Here is a 24737-nt window from a genome sequence, read left to right on the forward strand (position 1 = left end):
GAATGTCTTGAAAGAGCACATAACCTCCTAATTCACCCCCATTTAATGGGTAGTTTCCTCAACAAAACCAGCTGCCTGCATTTAGTTTTTATTTTGGTTTTATCTTTGTTTTGACTGAAGGTCGGAACTGGAGAAGATATACTTGATTTGGGTTACATGTAGCCTGTAAGAATTAAGTCCTTTGTTGAAACTGTTAGGTAGCTGTTAATTTTCCCAATTGTTCAAAAATTAAAACCCTGAACATGTCACAATTAAAATCTGGTAAAGGGAAGAAACTTTGAAGAAAATAATTTAAATGATCTAAGAAACTATTTCTCATCTTTTTTCCATTCAAAAGTAGTTTAATATAAATTAGAAAATGTGTATGCATGCTCAGTCATGTCCAGCTCTTTGTGGCCCCATGAACTATAGCCTGCCAGGCTCCTCTGTCCATGGGATTTTCCAGGTAAGAATATTGGACTGGGTTACCATTTCCTCCTCCAGGGGACCTTCCCAACCCAGGAATAGAACTCTTCTCTTGCTTCGGCAGGTGGATTGTTTACTACTAGCACCACTTGGGAATTAATCAGTAAAACCTTAGATTCAAACAACTCTGGCAATGGTGCGTGTGTGGCTAATTAGTCATGTCCGACTCTGCAATTCTATGGACTGTAGTCCACCCAGCTCCTCTGTCCATGGGATTCTCCAGGCAAGAATATTAGAGTGGGCTACCTTTCCTTCTCCAGGGCATCTTTTCCACCCAGTAATCAAACCCTCATATCTTATATCTCTAGCATTGACAGACATGTTCTTTACCACCAGCGCCACCTGGGAAGCCCAAAGCAAACACCCGGAACAGAGTGAACAGAATCCTAGAAGTCACTTCTAAATCACTTCTTTTGAAAGCTTATATTTTTCTAAGCTTTTAACTACTGTACTTATCTTCCATACTTATCTTTAAGGCACTAAAAATCATCACAGAAAAGTATCAATTTGGTAGGTCAATGCTTAGTTATGCTTGTCTGATTCTGCTACAACTTACAAATATTCTGTTCATTTTCTCTATACAGAATGGATTATCACCTCCAACTTTCCCTACAGACTGATGAAAAACGTAGTGTGTTAATGGAAATAATCAAGATCTTAGTAAGCATTACAACACTACACAAAGATGGTATTATCTTTATTATCAAATTATGCTAATTTTAATACTTACCAGAAAAGGGATTTTTGCCAATGATTAAGACATTTGGCAATGACATCATGATCAACTGCTGCAAAGTCTCCTATAAAAAGATACACAAAGGCTGGCGTATGAGAAAAGCTGACAGGGTTATTACTCAACAAGCTATAACTTACCATTTGCACATCTCTTAGGCATGCTATACCTACACTGCTGCTGCTGCTGCCAAGTTGCTCCAGTCGCTTCCGACTCTGTGCGATCCCATAGACGGCAGCCCACCAGGCTCCCCCGTCCATGGAATTCTCCAGGCAAGAACACTAGAGTGGATTGCCATTTCCTTCTCCAAAGCATGAAAGTGAAAAGTGAAAGTGAAGTCGCTCAGTTGTGTCTGACTCTTCGCAACCCCATAGACTGCAGCCCACCAGGCTCCCCCGTCCATGGAATTCTCCAGGCAAGAACACTAGAGTGGGTTGCCATTTCCTTCTCCAATGCATGAAAGTGAAAAGTTAAAGTGAAGTCGCTCAGTTGTGTCCAACTCTTTGCGACCCCATGGACTGCAGCCTACCAGGCTCCTCCATCCATGGGATTTTCCAGGCAAGAGTACTGGAGTGGGTTGCCATTGCCTTCTCTGATACCTACACTGGTATACTGCAATTAAAAAGCTTACAAAATGTGAAAAAAAGGTAACTAAAGTCTTAAATCTGTTGTAACTATAAGTTAATGACTTAAATAACTAAAATTATAATATTAGATGTCCATAAAACAAAAATGTCCAAGTTGAACTGAATTTTAGGTATAAGATAATTAAACAAGCTTCTTCAATAAAAATTCAAGTATGTGTACTTTTTGTTGTTTTATTTTTTACTACTTCTAAGAGAACTAAAAAAACAACTGATAGTAAAATTAAGAAAGCCAGTTAGTTCATTAAAATCCTATCTTATGATCATTTTCAAAAAAGTGAATGATTCTTCCTCAGCGAATCATTATTTATCTCCTATCAAAAACAGATGTTTCACTCCCTTTGACTTCTGTCAAACTTTTTATGACAAGAATATATACAAATTTTGATGGTAGAGAATGATTCAGAAAGAACTGAATGCTTCCGAATTACTCATTTTATTTATATACCCAGGATGCATCTTCTGTTCTTTGAGCAAATGAAAGAACACACCATGTCTACCATTACAACCACCAACAATGACACACTACAAAGAGTCTGGGAAGAAAGAGACTACAGATTGATCACTGTAATGTGGTAATACTGAATCTTTGCAATATTAAATACTAATAAGTGCTTAACTATTGGGCTTTCACTACACAGACATATTAGCTGCTGAGGAATAATTTTTTCCTCAGAAAATAATAGAAAAGAAATAATTATTTCTTTCGGAATCATTCTTTACTTTAATACTATGACAAAGAAGCAAATAACCATGAAAACCTAATTTGTATTGCTTTTAAAAAACTGTGTGATCTACAAGTGTTTTCTTATAGCCAGAGAACAGCATGATACCAGAGGCTAGTTAGAATTGATCTTTTATCTATAATTTGTTACAGATATGTATAAGAAAGTTATAAAATTTTTTCTTCAGTATTATATTCACTAGTTCTTAAAAAAACTAACACCAAAAATATGCACACATTTAAAGTACATATTTAGTATATGCTGAACACAATAAAGAATACAGTTAAAATATTATGTAAATATTGTTAAGAATATTAAAAATAAGTGTCAAAAACTGCTATAATCACTTACTCCAACAGATACTACTGAGTTTGGGGGTATTTAATAAGTGAATTTTCAAGTTAAAAGCAAGTTATCTCAAGATAAACATGCTATAGCCAAGTATATAACAGCTAAATGGACTTAAATAAATGTCAAATTAATTGTAATTTTTAGTTTCCTTGTTCTTATTTTTTTCTCATTTTTTATGATTTTGTTGAGTATATAGTTCCAGAATTCTTTTTGTTCTTTTAGAGAGAGAAGGTAAAAACCCGCAAAAGCACTGAGAGAAAAGTAATTATTAACCAATCACTACATACCCAATGAAACTATCTTTTCAGAACAAGGATGAAAGAAATGCATTTTCAGACAAACACTGATAAACATTACTATCAACGAGCCTTTTCCACACAAACAACTAAAGGATGTACTTCAGGAAGAAAGCAGTATCAGGGCAGATCTGAGATACAACAGAAAACCATGTAGAGGAAAAAAGGAAACTATGTGACTGGATCAAAAAGAACACTGACTTGATTTATTTAACAGTATGCTTAATATTTAATTAATGGGGTTTAAAAAGAACTAAAATACAAGACAAGAAGAGCTTAAAAACTCTAACGGGGAATGGCTGAAATAAGGCAAATTGGAAGTGGTCAAACAGGAGATGGCAAGAGTGAACATCAACAATCTAGGAATCAGCGAACTAAGATGGACTGGAATGGGTGAATTTAACTCAGATGACCATTATATCTACTACTGCGGGCAGGAATCCCTCAGAAGAAATGGATTAGCCATTATAGTCAACAAGAGAGTCAACAAAAAAGAAATGCAGTACTTGGATGCAATCTCAAAAACAACAGAATGATCTCTGTTTGTTTCCAAAGCAAACCATTCAATATCACAGTAATCCAAGTCTATGCCCCAACCGGTAACACTGAGGAAGCTGAAGTTGAACGGTTCTATGAAGACCGACAAGACCTTCTAGAACTAACACTCAAAAAAGATGTCCTTTTCATTACAGGGGACTGGAATGCAAAAGTAGGAAGTCAAGACACACCTGGAGTAACAGGCAAATTTGGCTTTAGAGTACAGAATGAAGCAGGGAAAAGCTAATAAGAGTTCTGCCAAGAGAACGCACTGGTTATAGCAAACACCCCCTTCCAACAACACAAGAGAAGACTCTACACGTGGATATCACCAAATGGTGATATCCACACCAAAATCACACTGATTATATTCTTTGCAGCCAAAGATGGAGAAGCTCTATACAGTCAGCAAAAACAAGACCAGGAGCTGACTATGGCTCAGATCATGAACTCCTTATTGCCAAATTCAGACTTAAACTGAAGAAAGTGAGGAAAACCACTAGACCATTCAGGTATGACCTAAATCAATCCCTTATGATTATACAGTGGAAGTGAGAAATAGATTTAAGGGACTAGATCTGATAGACAGAGTGCCTGATGAACTGATGGAGGTTCGTGACATTGTACAGAAGCAGGAATCAAGACCAACCCCAAGAAAATGCAAAAAAGCAAAATGGCTGTCTGAGGAGGCCTTACAAATGGCTGTGAAAAGAAGAGAAGCGAAAAGCAAAGGAGAAAAGGAAAGATATACCCCTTTGAATGCAGAGTTTCAAAGAATAGCAAGGAGAGATAAGAAAGCCTTCTTCAGCGATCAATGCAAACAAATAGAGGAAAACAATAGAACAGGAAAGATTAGAGATCTCTTCAAGAAAATTAGAGATACCAAGGGAACATTTCATGCAAAGATGGGCTCGATAAAGGACAGAAATGGTATGGACCTAACAGAAGATATTAAGAAGAGGTGGCAAGAATACACAGAAACTGTACAAAAAAGATCTTCACGACCAAGATAGTCATGATGGTGTGATCACTCACCTAGAGCCAGACATCCTGGAATGTGAAGTCAAGTGGGCCTTAGGAAGCATCCCTACGAACAAAGCTAGTGGAGGTGATGGAATTCCAGTTGAGCTATTTCAAATCCTGAAAGATGATGCTGTGAAAGGGCTGCACTCAATATGCCAGCACATTTGGAAAACTCAGCAGTGGCCACAGGACTGGAAAAGGTCCGTTTTCATTCCAGTCCCAAAGAAAGGCAATGCCAAAGAATGCTCAAAGTACCGCACAATTGCACTCATCTCACACACTAGTAAAGTAATGCTCAAAATTCTCCAGGCCAGGCTTCAGCAATACGTGAACCGTGAACTTCCAGATGTTCAAGCTGGTTTTAGAAAAGGCAGAGGAACCAGAGATCAAATTCCCAACATCTGCTGGATCATCAAAAGAGCAAGAGAGTTCCAGAAAAACATCTATTTCTGCTTTATTGACTATGCCAAAGCCTTTGACTATGTGGATCACAATAAACTGTGGAAAATTCTTTAAGAGATGGGAATACCAGACCACCTTACCTGCCTCTTGAGAAACCTGTATGCAGGTCAGGAAGCAACAGTTAGAACTGGACATGGAACAACAGACTGGTTCCAAATAGGAAAAGGAGTATGTCAAGGCTGTATATTGTCACCCTGCTTATTTAACTTATATGCAGAAACACTGGGCTGGAGGAAGCACAAGCTGGAATCAAGACTGCCGGGAGAAATATCAATAACCTCAGATATGCAGATGACACCACCCTTATGGCAGAAAGTGAAGAAGAACTAAAAAGCTTCTTGATGAAAGTGAAAGTGGAGACTGAAAAAGTTGGCTTAAAGCTCAACATTCAGAAAACTAAGATGATAGCATCCAGTCCCATCACTTCATGGGAAATAGATGGGGAAACAGTGGAAACAGTGGCTGACTTGATTTTTCTGGGCTCCAAAATCAATGCAGATGGTGATTGTATCCATGAAATTAAAAGACGCTTACTCCTTGGAAGGAAAATTATGACCAACCTAGACTGTATATTAAAAAGCAGAGACATTACTTTGCCAACAAAGGTCCGTCTAGTCAAGGCTATGGTTTTTCCAGTGGTCATGTATGGATGTGAGAGTTGGACTATAAAGAAAGCTGAGTGCTGAAGAATTGATGCTTTTGAACTGTGGTGTTGGAGAAGACTCTTGAGAGTCCCTTGGACTGCAAGGAAATCAAAACAGTCCTAAAGGAAATCAATTCTGAATATTCATTGGAAAGACTGATGCTGAAGCTGAAGTTCCAATACTTTGGTCACCTGATGCAAAGAGCCAATTCGTTAGAAAAGACCCTGATGCTGGGAAAGATTGAGGGCAGGAGGGGAAGGGGACAACAGAGGATGAGATGGTTGGATGGCATCACCAACTCAATGGACACGGGTTTTGTGGACTCAGGGGGTTGGTGATGAACAGGGAGGCCTGGTGTGCCGTGGTTCATGGAGTCGCAAAGAGTCATACACGACTCAGCGACTGAACTGAAACTGAACTGAACTACGGTCATAATACTATTGCATAAAAAGAGTAAGCTACTGATTACTTTTGGCCTTTGCTATGAAAAGAATAAAAAGTACAATTTCAAGAGCAGTTTCCAAAAAAAACAGAAGTAGGGTGAAAAATTTTAAAGCAGTATATAGAAAAACATGTAGAAACAATTATAAACAGTGTAATTTCTCCAGAATAATAAAACAATGCTAAACTGATTTGCACCTAAAGTGTTTCACTATACAAACTATCAGGAAATTTAAAAAATCATAGAATAATTATTTGTAAATTTGATAATTATGAAGTACATGTTTGTATCTTTAACACTGCATAAGAAACAAACTGTTATGACTACTCTACCTGCAACAAATAGACCAATACCTGGTATATAATAAGCCTTTAGTATATATTAGGTGACTAATAGCAACACAAAAATGTGATTATGAAAGCAGTTATTAAAATATTAGATTAAAAAAAGAACTACTTACCTGGTAATAAAATTTTATCTGTCTCACCAAAATGGACAGATTATGAATTCTAAGTGAAGCATCATTGTTGACTTTTTTATTTACTCTCTGACTCTCTGATTTAGGATTACTGTAAGAAATAAAAAAAGGAATACTTTAAAAATTATATTGAAATATACCTATTAATTTATAGATGACTAAAAATAATCAAAAAATACATTTTTTCTATAAACAAACTGTGTATTCATCTTCATTGACAGATGATCCAAAAGGACACATGATTATTTTGACATGTATCCTGTGGTTTTAATATAAATGCATCTGATATTTCAGAGACAGTGGTAAAATATAAGTCAGATGTTGCACTTCATTCTCATTTTGTCTCTTCATCTTTCTTGAAATTAATAACATTTTATTTCCTTTGAATATATATACTTCCACTACCCAAAATAAATCTATTTAAATCAATAATGTAAATTTAGACTAATAATAAATGTTGTATCTTCTCAGTGGCAAACGAGGACTATACTTGAGCAGGCAATGTCCCAGAGAAATTAAAGAGTGAAGTCATGACACAAGATATCACTTTCATCTTGGATAAACTTTGTAGATTTAATAAAAGCATAGGAATGAATGATTGTAAAGTAGCATAAGCTGAAAATGAATAAAAGGTAGGACATGGTTAAGAAATAAATTCAATGACACCAAAAGCAAAGGCAATAAAAGCAAAAATAAACAGGTGTGACTACATCATACTAAAAAGCTTCTGGACAGCAAAGGATACAGAAAAAATGATAAGGTACATAATTCAATGGGAGAAAATATGTACAAATCATTTATTTAATGGGGTTAATGTTCAAAATATACAAAGTATTTATACACCTCACTAGTGAAAATGATTTTAAAATAGGCAGAGGAACTGAACAGGCATTTTTCAAAAAAAAAAAAAACACCATACAGATGGTCAAGAATCAGGAAAATGCAAATCAGAACTACAAAGAAGTATTACCTCATACCTGTTGGAATCACAGTTATTAAAAGAAAAGGGATAAGGGTAGGTAAGGATGTGAAGAAAATGACCCCTTGTGCACTGCTTTTGAGAATACACTCATGCAACCACTGTGAAAGTTCCTCAAAAACTTAAAAACAGAACTACCATATGATCTAGCGATCCCATTTCTGGGTATAAAAAACAAAGGAATAAAAACAAGATTTCAAAGAGATAATGGTGCTCCTATATTCACTGCAGCATTATTTACAATAGCCAAGATATAGAAACAACCCAAATGTCCTACAACAGATAAGTGGATTCAAAACATATGAAATACACATACAGACACACACAGGTACATACACAGATAGAGGGACTTCCTAGGTGGTACCAGTGGTAAAGAGCATGCCTGCCAATGCAGGAGACTTAAGAGACACAGGTTCAATCCAAGAGTCAGGAAGATCCCCTGGAGGAGGACACAGCATCCCACTCCAGTATTCTTGCCAGGAGAATCCCATGGACAGAGGAGCCTGGTGGGCTATGGTCCACGTGGTCGCAAAGAGTCGGATAAGACTGAGGTGACTTAGCATGCACACAGACAGAATATTATTCAGACATGAGAAAGAAGGAAATCCTTCCATTTGTGAAAATATGGATGAAACTTGAGGGGGTCATGCTAAGTGAAATAACCTAGAAAGAGATGGAAATACTGTATGTTCTTCTTTATATGTGAAATAAAAAAAAAAAGTCAAACTCATACAGAGTGAAGTAAGTCAGAATGAGAAACACAAATCCACATATATATGGAATTTATAAAGACAGTAACAATGATCCTACATGCAGGGCAGCAAAAGAGACACAGATGTAAAGAACAGACTTTTGGACTCTGGGAGAAGGCGAGGGTGGGATGATTTGGGAGAATAACACTGGAACGTGTATATTACCATATGTAAAACAGATGACCAGTGCCAAGTTAGATGCATGAAACAGGGCACCCAAAGCCAGTGCTCTGGGACAACCTGGAGGGACAGGGTGAGGAGGGAGGTTCGAGCAGGGTTCGGGATCGGGGGACACATGTATACCCGTGGCTGACTCATGTCGATGTATGGCAAAAACCTTCACAATACTGTAAAGAAATTATCCTCCAATTAAAATAAATAAAATAATTTTTAAAAGAATGTCAAATTCATAGAAATAGTAGAAAAACACTTGCCAGCATCTGGGGATGGGAGAGTTGGGTGGAGAGAGGGAGAGGTTGGTAAAAGGGTATAAAATTTCAGCTATAAGATGAATAAGGCCTGAAGATGTAATGAAAAACATGGTAACCACTATATTAAATAATTGAAATTTGCTGAGAGTGTGGAACTTAAATGTTCTGACACACAGTTAAAAATGTGAGGTGATGGATGTATTAATTAATTAGATGGTGGGAATCCACTCACATGTACACATACATAAAGCCACCACTACGTACACTTTAAATAATTACAATTTTGTCAACTATATGTCAATAAAGGTGAAGAAAATAAAAATTTTTAATTAAAGTTGTTTTTTTTTTTAAAGAATAGGAAATTTAAGTAAAAGGGGTGGTACTAGAACAGAAGGGTATAAGTTAATGCCAGAACATTAGTGAAGATCTAGTTCCTCATTAGGACAAGGAGGTCAAGCTAGAAAATGACATTGCCAGGTGAAATGTCCCTATGCAAGGGCTGAGTGCAGAATATCATAAAGCAGAAATCTAAGAAGTTGCTGGGACAGAGTATTAACCCATGATTACAGACTTTAAGTGCAGGTACCTCCACAGGAGAATGCAGAGAAGACTGACACTAACCCAGTAGAGAATAGGAATTGAACAAACACTTCTCATTCCTTAATCCTTCCCTTTTTTACACAGTCTATTGTACTCCTGATGCCTTCAGTTCCTTCCCTAGACCGCACTCTATGGTGCTTTATTTCAGCAATTCTTTTGTGGGTTACATTTATCAATATTTACCATACCAGAAAATAAAACAGAAAATTTCACATTTGTTTACTTATTGACTCATTAAAAAACAAAATAAACCCATTACATGCTTATAAACACCAAACCAAAAAAAATTTTATTGAGAGGACTGGCACTGTTTTACTATTTTTACATATCTCTTTAATATCTAGCTTAATGTTAAAAAAGGGGAGGGCTGATGTTCATCTTTGCTTCTGCATTCCATCTACTGTTTCTGTTATTTTGGTTCATGTATATGAAGAAATAAGGGGCTTCCCCAGTGGCTCAGTGGTAAAGAATTCGCCTGTCAAAGTAGGAGACATGGGTTCAATCCCTGGTACGGGAAGATCCCACATGCTGCAGAGCAACTTAAGCCCGTGTGCCACAACTACTGAGCTTGCACTCCAGAGCCCTGGAATTGCAACAATGAGCCCGTGTGCTGCAACCACTGAAGCTCGTGTGCCTGGAGCCCCTGCTCTGCTACAAGATAAACCAAGATAGTAAGAAGCCCACTCACTGCAACTAGAGAAAAGTCCATGCAGCACCAAAGACCCAGCACAGCCAAAAATAAATCAATAAAAAATTATATATATATACAAAAAGAAATCAGCATCACACAGACAGTTAAAAGTAGACAGAGCCTGTGGACTCTCTGAAAGGACCCTCAAACTGTACTGTGAGAACTACTGCTTTACTTCAACTATTCTCTTGCCAGCACTCTCAACACTAATCCTTCTGTTTTTTAATCACATTTACACTGTCAATCCCTGATACTGGATCAGCTCAACTGTGTACACTGAGATTGCTCATAGTACTAGATGAGAAAATAATACAATTAAAACTCAGCTAAAACATCATATAGGGAGGAACAGTTAGCACCAAATTTGCCCTTTGCCATAAAGAATTAGAAACTGGACAAAACATACAGTAACTAATTTCAGACTTTGGACACCAAATAATACAAGACTATAATCTCTAGCAAAGCTCTCTCTAATGAAACAGTAAGTACTTTCCAGAATGAGACACAAGGAAGGGTAGCCCACGTCTCCCTGAACTCAGGGAGACAAAGTTTAGGGGAATTAAAAAACTGAAATTTTCAGAAAAGAAAACCAGAGACAAGGAAGCTATACAAACAAAGAACTCCCAAAATATGCCCTTAAGATTTTGACTAAATACTAAGTTGTACAAATGTACCCTAAAACTCCAGGAGGCTGAGCAGAGGACAAGTACAGAAAAGCTGGAAACTTGATAACACCCAAAGCTCACAGAGTGCAGAGAGAAATTTAAGTTCTGACCACTCAGAATAAATACCTAGGGCATCAGTAGAGTCCTCAGGAGAATCATATCTTGCAACTAAACTAGCAGATGAGTAAAAGCTATTCCAGAAGCTCCTTAGAAAGCTTTGCAAACAAGCATTGAAAGGCTCAAGCTGGGAATTCTCAGGCAGTCCAGTGGTTAGGAATCTGAACTTCCACTACAAGGGACAAAGGACTGAACCCTGGTCAGAGAACTCAGATCCCGCATGCCATGTGGTGTGGCAAGAAAAAAAAGAAGAGAAAAGAAAGGATCAAGCTGATTGCAAGTAACTTGAAAACCTGCCAAAACAAACTTCATCACTGCTTAAAGAACAAGATCTAGACACCACCATGTAATAATCACAATGTCTAACATAAAGTAAAAAATTACTAGACATGCAAAGAAGCAAAACAAATAAATAAATACTGTGATTTGTGAACAGGAAAGAAAATGGAAACAGTTAACAGAAACAGACCCAGAAATTAAGAGACCATGGAAACAGCAAACAAGGATTTCAGAAGAGCTACTATGAATATACTAAAGAACTTTTAAAAAATAAACACTATGTGAAAAAAAAGTTAACTATTTTTAAAAACCCAAATGGAACTTCTAAGGCTAAAAAATATAATATCTGAAATGAAAATTTTACTGTATTTCTGTAATAGAAGATAAGAAACTATTACAAAAGATCAGTGAATTTGAAGACATACACACACAAAAAAATTCCAAAAACACAGAAAAAAAAAAAAAAAACACCTGAAATGAACAAAGAAGACTAAAGGAGCTAAGGGGCAACAGATTAACAAAAAAGTTGCATGGACAGTACAGTTTTTTTCCTAAACCACTTGAGAATAAACTGATGGCCTGATACCCAAGAGTCTACAAAGATTTTAGTATTTATCTTGTACAAACACATGTAACTATCAAAATTGGGAAATTAACAATCATATAATTACTATCATCCAATCTTTAGAATCCATTAAAATTTGCTCCAATTATGAATGGATTTATAGGAAAAGGATCTAGCTCAAAACCACACTTTGCATTCAGTATTCTGAATTACAATCTTCAGTCCCTTTCAGTTGGAACAGTTTCTATCTTTCCTTGAAATTCATGACCTATGTACTTTAAAAAGTTATAGGCCAGTTATAGGCCAATTTTTTATAGAATGTCCTTCAATTGGGTTTGTCTGATTAAATTGTATACTGCTCATAAGTAAGTTCAGGTTACATCTTTGACAGGAGAAATGCAGGAGAGATGCTCTGATGTTCTCAGTGCATGCTAAGAGGAGGTACATGATTTCACTTTATCCCATTACTGATAATATTCACTTTTATCACTTGATTAAATTGGTATCTGCCAGTTTTCTCCATGATAGTCACTATTTTCCTTTTGAAATTATTTTGTGCATACTTTGAAACTATGTCAATAATCTGATTTACATCTATCTTCAATTTATGTATGTTTATATCAGTATACACTTATGATTCCCCATAATTATCAGTGATCACAATCTATTAGTATATAACTTCTTTTACAACTATCATAGATTGCCTTTTCATTTTGTTGACTGTTTCCTTAATTATGCATAAATTTTTTAGCTTACTGTAGTCCTAATTGCCTATTTTTGCTTTTGTTGCTGTGCTTTGAGATCATATCCATTGATATGATCCACTTTTAATTTTTACTAAAAATTTTTACTACAAAACCACTTTTTAATTTTCTCTAGGAAGGGCTTTTATTAGCTATATTCATAAATTCCTTCCAGTTTTTGCTGTTAATGTGAATGTAATTTTTAAAAATACATTTGCTAGTAGATTACTACTGATATGTAAATACAGTCAATTTTTGTGTATTTCTCTTATCTTTAGAAATCCTGTTTGTTGGTGAAAATCCTTTAGAAATTTCTCTTATCTTTAGAAATCCTTTAGAAAACCTGCTCTTACAGGTTCTCTAGAATGTAGTTTATAATTTTTACATATTGATAATCAATTATCCCAACACCAATTACTAAAGAGCTTATTGTTTTCCACTGATCTCTATGATTATACTAGGTTTCCATGTAAGTGTAGCTATACTTTTGGCATGTATTCTGTTTCTTTAACCCATCTGTCTATTCCTGTGCCATCAAAACCCTTTAAATATTACTATGGCTTTATTGCCATCTTGATTCTGTTAGAGCAAGTCCTTCTCCTTTGTTTTGGTTTTGTAAATTGTCCTGCTTAGTCACGCTTGCTGCTCTTTTCTATGAGTTTTAGGATATTTATTAAGATTCTATGAAAAGCTTGTTGAGATTTATTGTGATTTTATTAATAAAATGAATTTGATACATTCACATTAGTAAAATTTCTAAATTTATGCAGAATGGTATTTACATATTTAAGTAGGCTTTTTTCCTTGGGTTTTTGTGTGTGAAATGGATTTGTTTTCTATCACACTGTCTTCTTGGTCACTGCTAGTGTGTAACAGGAAAACTGTAGTTTTTGTATATAACACTTCTGATTAACCACCTTTTAAAATTTAGTTTATTCAGTTCATTTTCTTGGATGTTCTAGCTGAAAAAATGTTAAGTAAATGACAATTTATCTCCTTTCCAATTGTATATCTCATTTCTGTTTTTTACTTACTGTATTAACAAATAATAATGGAGATAAGAGCTATCCTTATTTTTTTCTCAAATTTCATGAGACTGCTTTTAATGTTTTGCCATAAATACCTAATGTTCACCGTCATTTTCTGATCAACACCCTCCTTCAAATTAAGGTTCCTCCTAATCCTATTTACTATCTTAACTGGTGAATTTCTCAAACATCTACTTCCATGTGATTCTTCTCATTTAATGTGTTAATGTAGTGAATATTACATTGTTACATCTTTAACACTGAATTGTCCTCACAATCCTAGACTATTACTCCATCAGCCCCACCCCATAGTGTAACTACTATTCCCATGTTTGGTACATCATTCTATCATGCTGCTAAGTCACTTCAGTCGTGTCCGACTCTGTGCGATCCCATAGACGGAAGCCCACCAGGCTCCCCTGTCCCTGGGATTCTCCAGGCAAGAACACTGGAGTGGGTTGCCATTTCCTTCTCCAATGCATGAAAGTGAAAAGTGAAAGTGAAGTCACTCAGTCGTGTCCGACCCTCAGCGACCCCATGGACTGCAGCCTTCCAGGCTCCTCCACCCATGGGATTTTCAAGGCAACAGTACTGGAATGGCGTGCCAGTGCCTTCTCCATTCTATTATAGGTCTTCCAATACTAATTGCCTTCATGCCTTTTACTTTCTCACCAGAATGTAAGCTCCCTGACAGCAGGGACATTATCTTATTATTCTCTAAAATCAGCATATATCCTAAGCAAATGTTTAAATAGATAAAAACAATAAATGATCTGAGACCAAGCAAAGAGGTTTTTTTTAATATAAATTTATTTATTTTAATTGGAGGCTAATTACAACATGTATTGGTGGGGTTCAGGATGGGGAACACATGTATAACCGTGGTGGATTCATGTTGATGTATGGCAAGCAAAGAGTTTTAAAAATTGTTGCTTACTATTAAGAGTTACGAGATGACATTCTCCAAGCTAAAGTCATTTGGCAGACTTGAATAGACACTCCCTACTAAGGTTTGTGTCCCAAAGATCAGTTGAAGAACACAGTTCTAAACTACAATTTGAGACATACAGAACAATTAAGAATAATAGAAAAGTAAGATAAATCTGACTTGTGATTGACTTATACTTAAAGCAAATTATGAACAATGAATAGCCCAAAGCAAATGGGTGTATAAGTGGAAAAGTAGATCTCTTAGGTAAAGGTACCAACCAGAACTAGCTACCCTCAAAAATAAGGAGACTATATTGCAGAAGTCAGATTATGTGTCATGGCAGACAAAAGATAAACAGCAGTAAGGTCAGGTCATGGTTAAAAATTCAGACAGCTGAAGGGAAAATCCTGTTTTATGTAACTAACTTGGTATACTTTTTGTCAGTAAGTTACATACTATACATACATACTGTAGCTATATTATTACTTAATGTATAAGGGCTTAGTTTAGTCAAGCTATCACTGTAGAGAAAAGTACATTTGTAATTGGGAAAAGACTGTAGGAATAACTCTAGTAAAAATGTTAGGTATACTACAGGTACATAAATTTCATTTGTAATCACAGACATTCAGTAAGTATCTTTTCTCTCTAGTCTTCTTCCATGTTTTATTCCTATTTTCCTTATTCTGTATTTGAATTCTCTTAAATTACCTCTCACCTATAACTATCCCCTAAATGATAACATTTAGACCCCCAAAATACTTTAGAGATTATCTAGTTTCACTATAAATCAGAAAATTGAAGTCCAAAGTAGTGATTTGCCTAGGCTCTCATAGATTCTTCCCTTTACTCTCTTTCAATCTTTTCTCTTACTCAAGAAAACAAAGACAATACCAATAGAAAATGGTTTCGGCAATGTCATCTATAAAATCCATGTGTACAATAAATCATTGCTTTTTTGTTTTGTTTGAGCATATTCCTGATTGTTTTCATAGTGATTAATTAAACTAAAGAAGATTCATTTCCTTCCCCTCTCCAGTTCATTACAGTACTATTTTATTTAAAAATCTAGGTATTTAATTCACATGAAAAATATTTAAGAAATTCTATTTTAGTAGTTCTACTGAAGAGGTACGTAAACCAAAAATCCCACAAATTTACAGTACAAGCCCACTGTTACATGACAATACGTAATTCAGATTATACTTTGGAATAGATGCATAATATTCCAATAAACACATGTGATATCATTCTCTTTAACTAATTTTATAATGTAAATATTATCTTTGCCTCCACAGAGTTGTTACCAAGTTTCTCTGCGTTCTTAGAGTGCTTTTTAAACTTGTCTTAAAGTTTCTATTAAAATTTTATGTCCAACATTACTCGTATGATATTTCAAAATTTATTAAATTGCCAGAAAGGCCTATAGTCTCCTTTGCATAAAGCTCTTCTCTAAGAATTAGCAAGTTTTAAGAATTTAGAATTTTGGTTTGCTCAAATTCTTTTAAGAAAGTTTTGCAGAAAAAAATATGTAAGTTCTGTATCGTTTCTTCAGCCTCTGAGAAAGACTGTGTATAACAATTAAAACAATTTTGAATATAAAGAGCAGGAACTGTCCAGTTTTTATACACTAAGCATAGCAGATGAAATTATTTTAGAAATCTAGGAAAATAGGAAATATGCAATTAAGATATGTTAGAGAATGTATTTTGAAAAATTTACAGAAAGTACTTCAACACCTAAAATTAACCTCACTTTCAACAAGGGTCTTAAAAGACAGGGGAATGAAAGTTTTCTAGTTGCTTTATGTTTATAGATATTTGCTATGATTAACATGGGGTTTGAGGAGATTTCTAGATAATTAGTAGATCCTACAAGATACTAGATATAGTAGATCTAGTAGACTCATGAGCAATTTCAATAGAATAGTGCAATTCTTTGGTAAGAACTGGCTGATACCTAGGTACTCAAGACCTCAATTTCAGTTTCTAATCTACACTGTACCTCTGGGGAGTTATTTTAGTAATCAATCAGAACTGGAAAGTTCCTACTGCTTTAGAATCATTGGATATTGCATCACAGTCCACCCATAAAATTCTGAATTGGAGACGGGGGTAACTGCTAAGCACTCTAGGCATGGAGTGAAAGCCAATAAACTTTCAATTACAAGGCTTGGGTTTCCCATTTGATTCATGCTTAATTTGAGTTAGGGTCATACTGACATATGTTAGGACCCTGAAAACAGGCCTCCTGACCCCAAGAACGTCATCTCTTTATGTGAGAGGACTTCTCTCAGGTGAAATTGCCTGAAAAGTCTTAATCTCAATTCCCATGAAAAGCTATTAAACATTTAAGGATGGATCTACTGAAAATAATGCAATTTAAGAAAATTAGTAACTTTAGGAAAAGAAGTATTTTTTTAAAAAGAAGAAAAATATAATAAGGATACGCTACCTGGCTCTGAAGGAAACATTACATATGAATATTGATTACTGATTTAACTTGCAATAAATTAGAAGGCTAGTGTAAGAAAACAAACAGATGGGACATAAAAAAAGCTAAAATCTCACCTACCATTATCAGGAAGTTAGTAGATACTGTCTGAAAGGGATAAATCAAGAAATACTAGGGTAAAAAAAATAAAAAGAAATACTAGGACAGGTATATTTTCACTACATTCAGGGCTAAGAGACAAGGAAACTACTTTTTAAAAAAAGTTAAAAGTTTTACTCTGGGGAACAGAAATTAAATGTGGCTAAGTTAGGGCAGAGATTATAGTTTTTCACTGTGAACCTTTTGGTATTAACTAATTCTTTTAACCATGTAGAACATTCTTTTAAAGAGGGAAACGACACAAAAAAATGCTGTTTCATGAAGCTTTTTTATTTACTTGTAGGAAAAATATGAGGTCAAAGACGTGGCACTCAATGCTAGAGATTCAGAGTCACAAGATGTGTGATACTATGCATAAACATAAGAAAATATTTTAAGGTTTATTTCTTTACAGGATACAGGGGTCACAGTGTAGCAATTTAAACATACTTACTATAAGTCCAGAAATCTCTAAAAAGAAACTGTAGTCTATTCAGTATTCTAAAATCCTGTTTTTCTTCATGTTTAATACTTAAAATGCTAAACAAAGATTAATTCAGAAAGAGTCATAATTAATGAAGTTTTAAGTTTTTGAAGGCACACCTTAAAAAAAAAGACTATCTTTGAAAAAAGCTTTTTCGAAAATAAAAGATGAGCTATTGAATGATACACACATAATATGTGAGGAAGTACCTTTCTAATCATACACAGCTTTCTCTAAGTCAACATAATTTCAAACTATTTCCTCTTATAAGATGAAAATTGAGAGAGGCAAATAGCCTAGCAATATAAATATAGCTCAAATCTGTCCAGCCACAAGTTAAATGCAACATGGCAGTAAAAGACTGCCTCAAGCAATTTCACATTTATAAATGACCTACTTATGACAAGATACATTAATTTCAATAAATAGGCTATAGTATTATCTGTCACTGCATATAGTAATTTTTAAATTAGAGTAAAAGAGGAAGGAAAAGTTAGCAATTCTGCAACTAATATTCTAAGATTTGGTCCTTATGTAACGAAGGATTATATCTTTATTTATTCATTGACTATTATCTATGAAAAAGAGAAATCTGATAGTTTTAATGGCTTTATGCTCTTCTACCCAGAATGCAAACCTGTTATGGATCCTCTTGGACCATCTGTTTAGTGTTGGTGCCTAACAACTACATGTGCCCATGTTTTTGACAACGCCATTCTAATTTAAGGCTAGTTGTACACAGGGCTTTTTTTTTTTTTTTTAATTTTGAGATATATCACATAAAACATAAATGAATAGTATTTCCATGTCATCTTGAAACATTCTGAAATAACTAATTTGCATATCTAATTTCAAATGTACATATACCAGAATGATAGCTTTATGAAATATTAACTGGAAAAATATCATCACATTTAGGGTTATCCAAGTAGTAAGGTATCAGGGAACTAAGTGGTTTTAAAAAAGAATGTATCCCTTCACCTTAGCATCTCCCCCTTCTCACAAACTCAATCATAATGCATGATGGCCAATAATAAAATGTAGTATTAATATAATCTTTTATATATCTATAAAACATTTTCACATTTTAACTAATTTGATCTTCACAACGACTAAACATTCATTCTTAAAGAGGTATATGACACACAATTACCGCATTGAGATTATGGACATAGCCCCAACCATCTTCATGTATTAAAACACTTTCATAATTTAAGATAGAGAATTTAAGATTCAAAAGTTGAAGAAATATCTGACATTTTCTAGTTAGCCCAAGACTGAGCTAGCAGTACAGCATAATCTTCCCTTAACAAACAGAATTAATGCTCTGATTTAAAAATCGAAAATGGACCCAAAGAGAATAAAACTACAATACACTTAACTCTGGTTTTATCTGAATTGTATAAAGTGACTAAAGATACACCCCTTACTTGTTAGAATGAGACAACATGAGCTCTTCAAATACTAGGTTAGCAGTTTTCTAACTTTTCGGTCTGAAGATGTCTTTTCCACTCCTAAAAATTATTGATAACTCTAAGGAGCTCTTATTTATGTGTTATATCTATCTATATTTTACTATATTAGATATTAAAATTAAGAAGTAAAAAAAAATTTGTTAGTCTATCTAAAAATAACAAACTCACTGAATGTTAACATAAAAGAGCATTTTTACGACAAGTAGATATTCTTTTCAAAAACAGTAAAAAAATTTTTAGTAGGGAATGACATTCTTTCATAACTTTGTAAATTTCAAGTCTCTTTAATGTTTGGCTTAGTAGAAGACATCTGAATTCTTAAATCCACTTCTACATTCAACGTGTTGTGACACATTATTTTGCTCTAAATATATGAAAAAAGTTGACCTTACACAAACATGCAATCAGAAAAAGGAAGAGTACTTTAATAGCCCTTTCAGATAATTATTCAGATAATAATTACTGATATTCTTCTTTGATACTATCAGAACTCAGTGAAATATTACTTTTTTTAAAGGTTGGACACAATCTGGAATTCAAGCCCTTATCAATGAACTTGTCTTGCTGTTATAACATTAAAATCTACTGGTTTATCTGACACGTTGAATGGATCTTTTACATATGCATGATTTCTTACCAAGCACCGGTCATTTTGAAAATTCTGTTTCCACTGAGTTACACAGATCTTCCAAACATTGCACATTTTATTATTCAGTATTTTAAAATTACACTATTATCACCTCCAATCTCACCAGAAAAGTCTAAATATTGAAGCTACCAAGTTCATGATTTCTATAATTCAGTCTTATCACCGACAACACATAGTATGAGATATCTTCCTTGAAGTGATAGGCTCACTTTATTCATTTTTGAGAAAGTGTTTGCAGAGAACTCAAGCTTGAATATGGAGAAGGCAATGGCACCCCACTCCAGTACTCTTGCCTGGCAAATCCCATGGATGGAGGGGCCTGGTGGGCTGCAGTCCATGGGGTTGCTAGGAGTCGGACACAACTGCGAGACTTCACTTTCACTTTTCACTTTCATGCATTGGAGAAGGAAATGGCAACCCACTCCAGTGTTCTTGCCTGGAGAATCCCAGGGACGCCCTCCCAGGGCGAGCCTGGTGGGCTGCCGTCTATGGGGTCGTACAGAGTCGGACACGACTGAAGCGAAGTAGCAGTAGCAGCAAGCTTGAATAACTATAGTTTGCCCATCAGTCATTCTCTCAAGTAAAAACAGTGTTCCACAAAACAGAGACTTGCTCCGCCTTGAAACTCAAAAAATCATGAGTATTTTTTCTTGAAATAATCATCATACCCTATTATACAACAAAAGTGTTTCAGGCGTACTTCCCATTTTGTCCTTCAGAATGTAAAAAAGACACACACTCAAGAGTCAAGACTAAACAAGGTAAATTTTACTTTATCAAGACATTTTAAAGTAAAGCTGGATTTCTTTTTAACTGCAAGTACATAGTGTGAAGACTATAAGTACATATATAAGTATATAGTGTGGAAAATATGACTACCAGCAAAATCTGGTGCTACTTCACTGTTCATGCTAAGATGTGAGGAGTTTTACCCACTTTTGCTCTTCTGCCATTATTGCTTTTGCAACACAGGCAAGAAAGGCAAATGATATCTTAATATTATTATGAAAATAATTCTGACTTGAGAGACAACCAGAGAGACTCCCAGCTATCTGCTGGTCTCACTTTGAGACTACTGTGTTAGGCTAATCAACTTCTGTTCTTGACTATGGAACTCTGAGGACTTAGTATCAGTGCCTTCATAAAGTAACAGAATCTTCATGTACTCAGTGATCAACCACATGGCGAGTCACTGAAACAAAAATTGTTTATATAGTACCAAGGGGCATCACCGACCAGTGGTGGAACTTTCATCCACTGCCCTTAAGCCTTAAGAAAGGGTCACAGGTGTCGGTCTAAATCAGTATTCCAGGGTAGTATATACTCCAGATCCAGTTACCCTAGAGACTCAAGAAATCTCAAACTGAGTTGATGTGCTGCTGCTGCTGCTGCTAAGTCGCTTCAGTCGTGTCCGACTCTGTGCGATCCCATAGATGGCAGCCCACCAGGCTCCCCCGTCCATGGGATTCTCCAAGCAAGAATACTGGAGTGGGTTGCCATTTCCTTCTCCAATGCATGAAAGTGAAAAGTGAAAGGGAAGTCGCTCAGTCGTGTCCGACTCTTCGCAACCCCATGAACTGCAGCCTACCAGGCTCCTCCATCCACGGGATTTTCCAGGCAAGAGTACTGAAGTGGGGTGCCATTGCCTTCTCCAGAGCTGATGTGCAGTTAGGTATTTTCCTCGATCAGTGACCAACTTATTAACTAGCATGGCTTTCACTCCCACACTATCAATTCACTAAAGATACTTAACCTGAAGTCCATAAATCCTCCTAGGGTAATTTAAATAGTTCATCTGATTAATTATCAATGACATGTATCATTGTCATTTTTGAGAAGTAATAAAGCCCTCTAAAATAAGGAAAAACTTTAAAAAGTATTTTCCAAAGTACAATCTCTTCTAATTGATGAACTAAAATACACAGTCAGAGAAACTTACCTCAAGTAAGAAGTTTTAAAATTTGACAAGAAAATGCCTTTTCATCATCAGTTTCTCTAATATTAAACAAAAATAGTTCCCATAACTCTAGGGATAACTCTAAGAATATGAATTCTATTAAGAGCAGAATTCTACTAAATGATACTGGTTTAATATATGCCCTTTTCAGTATACCATAAAAGTGATCCAAAAGAATCACAAGCTAACTTCTTTATAAGTCCACTAATTAAAGGCAAAACAATAGATGCCTTTTAAAAAGGCACTGGTAAGGACAGACTGAAATGAAAGAAAAAATACAGTAAAAAGAAGTAAAACAGAAGGGGAAAAAACAGCCACACATATGACAAGCACAGTATTGAAAAAGATGTGATCAACTGAAAACCAAGTAAGAAGAAAAGCACAAATAGGGAGGTAAGAAATTATTAATAGGCAAGATGGTCTACAAATGGGAGGAGTAAACTGTTCCAGGACCTCCAATTTCATAAATACGGATCACTAGTTTTTAATAGAGGAACATATGACTTAAGATTTCAGAATATTTTAAAAGTGCCTAGGAACAGCAAAGTTGAGGGATAATGGGATGTTCAGAGGAAAAACATACAATATTCAATAAATACGGAATTTAATTTCTCTATAAATTTAAGACTTTCATTTTTAAAATAGAATTAAGAACAAAAAAACCTCTGGAGAACTATGCAAAAAAGACCAGAGTAAATAACTGTGTAATAGCCTATGTCTTCAGAATAATGTGTAATATACAAATATTCTCAGATAACAGAAAAATTTGAAGACAGCACTACCTAAACTCTGAAGCACTGTTTTAACCTCTATTAGCAGAGACAAAACTTTAAATCCTTACAATTACCAGATGTATGTCATAAAGATAGCTAAGTTCTAAACAGTTAAAACTGCAAAAGGAGAGTTTCTTGGTCAAGAAAGGTGAACAGCACAATAGAAAAAAACAAAACAAAGCAACCTGATTTTCAGGGGATTGTTTAATCTCCTAGATAAGCTATATCCTATAAATGTACACTTTAAAGCATTCTAAAAGCCCAAAAGAACTGTAATAACACATCCTAAAACTGTTTTACAAAATAAATTCATAAACAAAATATGCACTAAATGATAGTAATGAGAATTTAAACAAGAGCACAGACACATAGCAATTGAAATATTTCTCATACAAAATTAGGCCTCATTGTCTAAACACACCACTATCTCACACATTTAAATGTTTTTAGTTGCAAGCTATGAAAAATAAAAGTATCTTTATTTCTTCAGCAAAATTAAGTATTCAAACTTCACATCATTTTTCTTATAAGCACATAATTTTAAATATAGTCTGCTCAACTTTAATCTTCGCATCATCTTTCATTCTTCCTTTTCACACACTGTAACTAGAATTCCATTAATTCTTCTGCAGTAATTCTTGAATTTGCTCCTTCTTCTCTAGTCATACACCTCACCCTGATCAAGGACCTCAACACCAAAAGCATAAATGACGTCATTACTACCCACCTATCTTCCTTACCTATTCCTCAAGCACTATTACTGGGGCTTCCCTGGTGGCTCAGAGGTTAAAGCGTCTGCCTGCAAGGCAGGAGACCAGAGTTTAATCCCTGGGTCGGGAAGATCCGCTGGAGAAGGAAATGGCAACACACTCCAGTATTCTTGCCTGGAGAATCCCATGGACAGAGGAGCCTGGTAGGTTACAGTCCATGGGGTCGCAAAGAGTTGGACACGACTGAGTGACTTCACTTAACCTCCATTAATTCACCGGTGTAATTCTCAGTACTTGTAATACTATAAATAGTATATACTCAATAAACTGAATAAACAAATGAATTCCTTCCTCAGTCTGTGCTGCCAATTAACGCCAAAGTGATTTTCCTAAAGTATTACTTTTAATCCCCTAATGAGGAATTTTAAATGGCTCTTCAATGACTGTATATGCAGTTTAATTCATAACTAGTGAATTTTCAGGTTTTCTATAACCTGGCCTACTATGGTTCCCCAAATTGGATTTTCTGCTAAGGCTAGTCCCCTCACCACCTTCCAGTTAATAAATATACATAATATACTTTTCCCTCAAGCTGCTTCCCTACTTTAAAACACCCTCCTCTCATCTATGGCTATCAAGTCCAATCATTCTACAAGATTTGAATCAAATCTAGCTTCCTCCCTATTTAGGTTTCCCTGACTATCCATAACTCAAGAAGCTAAACCAAACTTCTAACTTATGTATATGAACAGTAGGGTTCCCTACTCTTTTAGGTTTGTTCCTAATCCAAACCTGCTAATACACACACACAGTCTCACTGAAAAGAAACATAAAACTCATGAAAACTAAAGAAAGAAAGAGAAAAAACTACTAACAAGAGGTTTGTTTTCAAGCACATGCTTGGGATCATTCACCACTCATCTACGTCAGTTATATACATTCAATACTTAACACAAATACTTAACTTTAAAACAATAAAATGAGATATTGCAAGATTTTGAATCATCACATATACAATATATTTACAGAGGTAGAAATACAGTTTAATTCATTTGCCAAGATTTTAAACAAAGAGTTGGAGAAAATGAAATTAGCATTCAATTATAAGTAAACAACACTCCATTTTCACTGAACATTCAAATCCACTAGGATTTTACTGTGATTTACCCTTTCATAACCAGTCTCAGCAAAAATGGACTCGAATAGTGATGAATGTTCACTGGACTTCTGTGATCATTTTACAGTATATGCAAATACTGAATCATTATGCTGCATACCTGAAACTAACATAATGTTAATCAACTATACTTAAAAAAATACACTCTCAGAAATAATGCAAAATAAAATTTTGCTTAATCTTACAAAAAAATAAGAAGGATTGGAGTATTGCCTCCAGTGGTCTTTCTTCACTTCTTATCCACTGCTAAGTCGCTTCAGTCGTGTCCGACTCTGTGCGACCCCAGAGACGGCAGCCCACCAGGCTCCCCCGTCCCTGGGGGAGCAGGAACACTGGAGT

The 24737-nt window shown here is 35.2% G+C and overlaps 1 protein-coding gene across 5 annotated transcripts in view; it reads right to left on the minus strand.

The window, feature by feature from the left end:
• CCDC88A (coiled-coil domain containing 88A) overlaps positions 1-24737 on the minus strand; it is a 115885-nt gene that overhangs the window by 78812 nt on the left and 12336 nt on the right. For all 5 annotated transcript variants that reach the window (XM_019970170.2, XM_019970169.2, XM_019970168.2 and 2 more), the window contains exons 3-4: positions 6783-6891; positions 1196-1265 (exon numbers count right to left, since the gene is read on the minus strand). In XM_019970170.2, the coding sequence (XP_019825729.1) occupies positions 1196-1265; positions 6783-6891 (179 nt within the window). The remainder of the gene's footprint in view (positions 1-1195; positions 1266-6782; positions 6892-24737) is intronic.

The sequence above is a fragment of the Bos indicus genome, chromosome 11, assembly GCF_029378745.1.
Source record: "Bos indicus isolate NIAB-ARS_2022 breed Sahiwal x Tharparkar chromosome 11, NIAB-ARS_B.indTharparkar_mat_pri_1.0, whole genome shotgun sequence".
NCBI classification, from domain to species: domain Eukaryota; kingdom Metazoa; phylum Chordata; class Mammalia; order Artiodactyla; family Bovidae; genus Bos; species Bos indicus.